This window comes from Eptatretus burgeri, chromosome 16 (genome assembly GCF_056783735.1).
Source record: "Eptatretus burgeri isolate ZD-2024b chromosome 16, Ebu_testis_v1, whole genome shotgun sequence".
Classification (NCBI taxonomy): domain Eukaryota; kingdom Metazoa; phylum Chordata; class Myxini; order Myxiniformes; family Myxinidae; genus Eptatretus; species Eptatretus burgeri.
In genome coordinates, this window is record NC_140976.1 from 69,949,960 (window position 1) to 69,957,097 (window position 7,138).

At 43.0% G+C, this 7,138-nt stretch overlaps 1 protein-coding gene across 13 annotated transcripts in view; it reads right to left on the reverse strand.

The window, feature by feature from the left end:
• The window catches only part of EIF2B1 (eukaryotic translation initiation factor 2B subunit alpha), a 66,261-nt gene extending 59,922 nt beyond the window's left edge, over positions 1-6,339 (reverse strand). For 4 of the 13 annotated variants that reach the window (XM_085859987.1, XM_085859988.1, XM_085859989.1 and 1 more), the window contains exons 1-2: positions 5,948-6,156; positions 4,190-4,270 (exon numbers count right to left, since the gene is read on the reverse strand). Coding sequence is in view for 4 of the 13 variants with exons in the window: in XM_085859983.1 (XP_085716109.1) it covers positions 4,190-4,214 (25 nt within the window). In the remaining 9 variants the exon portion in view is untranslated. The other 9 variants (XM_085859981.1, XM_085859979.1, XM_085859991.1 and 6 more) reach the window with 6 other exon arrangements.
• Positions 6,340-7,138: the final 799 nt, after the last annotated feature.

Consider the following 7,138-nt stretch of genomic DNA (forward strand, 5'->3'; position numbering starts at 1 on the left):
AACCAAATTGATGATTGGAAATCAAGCCATTGGAGAAGAGGAAGGATTTCATGTCCGAAGCGATGATGGATTCCATCACCTTGCTGATGATTGGGAGAAGGCTGATTGGTCTGTAGTTACAGGGATCTGTTTTTGCACCTTTTTATGCAGGGCAGTGATGTTAGCAGATTTCCAAGCAGATGGCAGATGACCTTGGGAAAATGAGAGGGTGAATAGAATAGAGAGAGGGTGAGCAAGAGCAGAAGAGCAGGCTTTGAGGACACGTGGGCTGATGCCGTCTGGACCGGTTGCAGAATCTGACTCGAGGTTTGAAAGCAAGCTCTCCACCTTGTCAAGAGAAAAGGATACAGAGTCCAGGGACAGTTGGGTGTGACTGGGTAAAGTGGGTAGAGATAGTGATGGGTTTAGGACACAAGATTTAGCTGCAAACACCGAGTTTAGACATTCAGCTTTATCACGTGTGGAATCAGCAGTGCGGCCATTTGAGGTAAGGGAGGGGATGGAAGGGGAACATACACCAGAAACAGATTTGATTAAACGCCACCAGGATTTTGAGGAGGGAGAGAGGTTTGAGAGTTCAGACTTGAGATGAGAAAGATGTTGTTTTCTGGCTCTCCTGAGGGTAGATACACACTTGTTCCGAGCTTTGTGGAAAGAACTGAGATTGCCCTCAGTTGGGTTTGCTTTCCATGAGGCAAAGGCAAGTTGCTTCAGGACAACTGCCTCGCCACAAGCTTCAGTAAACCAAGGGCGGGAGGAAGGGTAAGACAACTGAACACGAGAGGGGATAAATCTGTGCATGAGGGAGAGCAAGTTTCTTTGAAAGAATTCCCAGGATGAGTTGATGTTTGAGAAAGTAGTGATAGGAGACCAGTCTGTAAGTTTGATGGCTGCTCGGAGACCCTGCCAGTCGGCTTGAGTGAAATGCCAGACTCGATGGCGGTGAGGTGGTTCTCTGATAACAGCCAGAGAGATGTCCACTTTAACAAGGACGTGGTCAGAAGAACCAATTGGAGCGAAGGAAGAGCAGCAGATATTGTCAGGGAAATTTGTCAAAATCAGATCCAGAAGAGATGGAGTACCATTGGTTGAGATCAGTCACCGACGGACCGTCTCACATACAGCACATTCACCATTTACTGGACATCACCAGTTTTGTGAAGTGTGAGGAACTGCCCGTGTCGCAGTACCAGGGTCTCAACCCGCGACAGACGATCTTGGTGCCCTCCCAGACGTCGACTGGCATTCAAGGCTGTTCGCGAGAGGGTGCACGGCAGGCTGGGTGCTGGCGACGGACGTGACATTCACGCACACATTTCAGGACGTTTTCACTTCATGGACAACTACTCTCTGGTGAGCGAGACAATTCTTCTCCTCCCCCTCCCCCTCCCCCCCGAATGATGTGATGGATACCCTTGTCCGTGTTTCGCTGTAAGTAAGTCAACCCCCGATGAGCATCTGCCTTTGCCTCTTTCCTGGTATTTTGATTGATTTTGCTTTGAAATTTATTCTTTTATTTACCTCAGATAATAAAAAAGTTCTTTTCGTTTATTAATTTTATTATTAATAAATTATTCATTGACTTCAAACCTGTCCGTGTTTGTCCTTTCCTTCCATTGGTCTTGCATTGTCCGAACCAAGATAGACTGGGAGGTAATTACCACAGATTTGACCAACAATCGCCGGCATGCACCAGCGGTTAAAACGCTCGGCCGCCCGAATTAAAATCAAATCGAGATAACATTGGTGCTTTGCCGAGGGTGCGCTCTCCGCTCAGGTAACCACGTGACCTCCAGTTAAATGGAATAATTAGACAGTGGACACTGGAACTCGTGGTTGACTGGGTGGTGTTCGTGGTTCTAAAACAACCCACCGTACCACAACGTTAATTGTGAGCGGTGGCCCCAGGTCCGGCTCTACTAAGGGCAATCAGGGATTAATCCCCTTGAGTGACAAGCTGGTGTCTTAGTACCCGTGGCTACTATAATATATATATATATATATATATATATATATATATATATATATATATATATATATATATATATATATATATATATATATATATATATATATATGTGAAATCAGATGCTTTCTAATGACTGTTATGGTGAGCATCGCTGCGGATTATGTCTCATACGGTAAAACTGCAAAATCCGCAAAGAACAGGACAATGTCCAATGGAGATCGGAGGACTACTTGTCACACTCCACATACACACATGTTTATATATATATATATATATCTTCTTCTTTCGGCTGCTTCCGTTAGGGGTCATCACTATGCGGATCATACGGATGATCCGCTGTGGCTTGGCACATGTTTTACGCCGGATGCCCTTCCTGACGCAACCCTGGTCGCCTCATCCGACACACAGGGATATGGTACACCTATTTTAACCGGGGTATAAACCGGCCCAGTATACTGGTACTCATTTCGCCGACCTCGGAAGGATGACAGGCTGAGTCAACCCCCTGGTGTATTAATTCAGTGGCCCAACGGGACTTGAACTCAGGACCTTTTGGATCCCATGCCGCTGCCCTAACCACTGCACCAACACGCCAGGCTACACACACACACACACACACACACACACACACACACACACACACACACACACACACACACACACACACACACACACACACACACACACACACTAAAAAGCTCTTTCTAACCACTGACTCATTGATATTAAAGATTGATATTAACCCTTCATTGATATTAACCCTTCCGGGTGACATGGAAAACTGAAATTTTGTGTGCTGATGGACATCGAAGCCAATACACCGGAAAAATAAGTAAATAAGTAAATAAATCACAGGATCGGACAACATCCATAAATGAAAATATAAATAAATGAAAAAACAAATGCAGGTGAGCGACACGACACAATGGGGAAACATGCTTTGCTTACACAATGTGTAAGCACACCCCACTAGTATGTATATATATATATATATATATATATATATATATATATATATATATATATATATATATATATATATATATATGTTAAAAAAACATTTGTGGAGATGGGGATTGGGGATGTTTAGGGAGGGGTGAACATGGTTGTCAGGTGAGGAAGAAACAAACACATACAGCACATTCACCTTTTGATGAGACCACACAGATCTCACAATCAACACAGGTATCCAATCGCTGATCCGTACATTAGCTACCCACCATTCCTGCCAATATCCATGTACCTCTCCATCCAAAATGCTTCTTGGCATTTATCTCACTCAAAATTAAACCCCTTCACTGTTTGTCCTGCCACTAACGTTCCAGGGAGACTATTGCATGCATTCACAACTCTGAGTGAAAGATTCGAACCTTTCCTCATGAAGGTATGGCAAGGGTTGAATCTACCATCCCAACTCTTCTCTTTATTATCAGGTTGTAGTCTGAAGGACTGTCACTATCCATCCATGGTGTCCCTGGGAATGAGGCCAACTGTCATGATATGCCAATAACAGTGTCTTAGATACAATTTTTCCACTCTGATATTTTTTCGAAATGTTACTTCATCTTCATACATGCCTGGTGTTGGCTTAATGGTTAAGGTGGTGGGTTTGGGATCTTAGGGTCCTTCGTTAAAATCGCACTTCACCGTTGAATTAACACCAGGTGGGGTTGACAGACTGTCATCCTTCTAAGGTCGGCAAAATGAGTACCAGCTTGCTGGGATGATTGAGCCATTCGAGTATCCTGCGGTGGAGTTGCGAGCTGTCCAGGATTGTGCCCAACAGCCCAGGAGACTGCTTTGGCAGCACCGATGCTCTGTGCAGAGTATGGTTCTGATGGATGGATGGATGGATCTTCATGTGCCTTATAATTACAGTCCTCACCTGCTTAACACCCCCCAGCCGACAGTCTTTTAAAAGGTAAGATGTTAACTGCACGTTTAGACAGCCGTCCAAATTAGTCAAGATATACATTTTAAAAACGTAGGCCATTGTGTGCTGCTTCCTAATTTGTGCCTGAATCGTGTAGAAAAGTGGTGCAGGGGAGGTCACTGTATCAGCAGCACGGAACCACCTCCCCAAAACGGTGCAACCAATAGCCTGTGGCTGCATATACCTCAATAAATGAAGCTTCCATGACCATCCACACATTGCAAACATTAAAAGCCACCATGAACACTGTGCAGCCAAATCACATGACAACGGGAGGAACATTTTACCTTCTTTTTCCATCAGAGGAGGCATTGAGCACTTGTCTGGTGAGAACACTCCACGAAGAGACACAAGATGTCCACCCAAACCTGTGAGTGCAGCACACAGGTGGTTCATTCAACTGATCATCAAAATGACGATGTCCTTGTGATTGGTAGAGGACAGGTTGTGGAGGAAGTCATGTTAGGCCGCCAAAACAACGAAAATGTTGGGGAAAAAAACAACAAAACCACTTATCCACATCATCACGTGGCGTACTCATTTAACCACACATCCACATCATCACGTGGTGTACTCATTTAACCACATCACGTGGTGTATCCAATTTAACCACATATCCACATCATCACATGGTGTATCCAATTTAACCACATATCCACATCATCACGTGGTGCATATAATTTAACCACATATTCACATCACGTGGTGTATCCAATTTAACCACATATCCACATCATCACGTGGTGTATCTCATTTAACCACATATCCACATCACGTGGTGTATCCAATTTAACCACATATCCACATCATCACGTGGTGTATCTCATTTAACCACATATCCACATCATCACGTGGTGTATCTCATTTAACCACATATCCACATCACGTGGTGTATCTAATTTAACCACATACCCACATCATCACGTGGTGTATCTAATTTAACCACATGTCCACATCATCACGTGGTGCATCTAATTTAACCACATATCCACATCACATGGTGTATCCAATTTAACCACATATCCACATCATCACGTGGTGTATCTCATTTAACCACATATCCACATCACGTGGTGTATCCAATTTAGCCACGTATCCACATCACGTGGTGTATCTAATTTAACCACATGCCCACATCATCACGTGGTGCATCTAATTTAACCACATATCCACATCACATGGTGTATCCAATTTAACCACAAAGCCACATCACATGGTGTATCTAATTTAACCACATACCCACATCATCACGTGGTGTATCTAATTTAACCACATGTCCACATCATCACGTGGTGCATCTAATTTAACCACATATCCACATCACATGGTGTATCCAATTTAACCACATATCCACATCACATGGTGTATCTAATTTAACCACATACCCACATCATCACGTGGTGTATCTAATTTGACCACATATCCACATCACGTGGTGTATCCAATTTAACCACATCATGACGTGGTATATCTAATTTAACCACATATCCACATCATGTGGTGCATCTAATTTACTCACATAATCATATGGTATATCTAATTTAACCACATCACGTGGTGTATCTAATTTAACCACATCACGTGGTGTATCTAATTTTACCACATCACGTGGTGTATCTAATTTAACCACATAACCACATCATCACGTGGTTTATCTAATTTAAACACATATGCACATCACGTGGTGTATCTAATTTCACCACATCACGTGGTGTATCTAATTTAACCACATCACGTAGTGTATCTAATTTAACCACATCACGTTGTGTATCTAATTTAACCACATCACGTTGTGTATCTAATTTAACCACATCATGTGGTGTATCTAATTTAACCACATCATGTGGTGTATCTAATTTAACCACATCCTCATCGTTTGTCCAGGCAATGCTGGCCTGTTCTCCAATGCCACTAAAACACCCCCTCCCCAAATCATGGTTTATTGCTGTTATTCCATGAGCATCGACATATTGTAAAATAAAAACCCAAACTCGTGCGATAACAAACACCAAAGACGGATGGCCCATCCAAACCCGGTCGCTCACCGTCCAAAGCTCGGCCCAAATGGTCAGGATCGTTTGAAACTCCTGCGCGTTTTGGACGCACACCACGAACCCAAAATCCCCAAAAATATTACGCAATATCAAAAAATAAAGTTATTCTCTTTTGCTTTAGAAAGATTTTACATGTTTTTTCAATTCTTCAAAGAATCACATCCGGTTGAAGAAAACGTCACTTCCGGTTATTCGGACGCGGCTGCAGAGTTGACATTTCCTGCTCGGGCGCACTGGATTCACTTTGTCAATTGAACCAAAATCACCGTCGACTCTGCAAATAGCTCTGAAAAAAAATCATCACTAAACGGGGCGAACAGTATAAATTGTCGATCACTTTTATTTTATCTGTTCTATTTACCTGTAGCTGATGAGTTCGGGTCCGTGGCGTTTATAGAGCCTCGTGGTTCTGATGACGATAGTGACGTCAAAAATACAATGAAGAAGAAGAAGAAGAAGAAAAGAAGACTGAGCAGAAGAAGAGGAGGAGGAGGAGGAGGAGGCGGCGGGGAAGAGTGAGGTGCCTCCCTTCGGGGTTTTGTGAGACGTGCAGGAAATCCCAAGATCTGAATTACATGTATTTATTCCGAAATTGCCCTCTTGATGAGAGACCCAGGCGGCATCTTGTGCAGAATGTAGGAGTAATGGGGATCAAGGTGTTGGTAATACCAGGAGTGATGTGGCTGATGAACCACAAGCACCCTGAACTCTGGAAGCTGGTATAAAATTCCTCAAGGAGTGTGGGGAATCCATTAAAATTTCCTTCCACTCGATGGGAAAATAAACAATTTCGATCGCGTTCAGGTACGTGGCGTGTATAGAGCCTACCGGCTCTGAAAGCGCCATGAAAATTAAAAAAAGCAGAAGTGGTTTTGTTTGTTGTTTTACGTATTTTGTTCATATTATCGAGGTTTGTATTTATTGTATTTATATTTTATTTATAAAGGCTGAACTTGTGTTCATAAAAGTTTTAGGGGTATTTTTTATTATTATTATTATTATTATTAATAATTAATTTATTTATAGTTTATTGAAAGAATCAGGGGGAGGCCAAGTATTAAGTTTAGCGTTTAAGTCAGTTGGGGCCTTGGGAGTATGGGGATAAAAAAGGGGATAAATAGAGGAAAAAGGGGTGCGCGGCGAGAGGAGGAGCCGGCGGCCAGGGTGCGCGGCGAGAGGAGG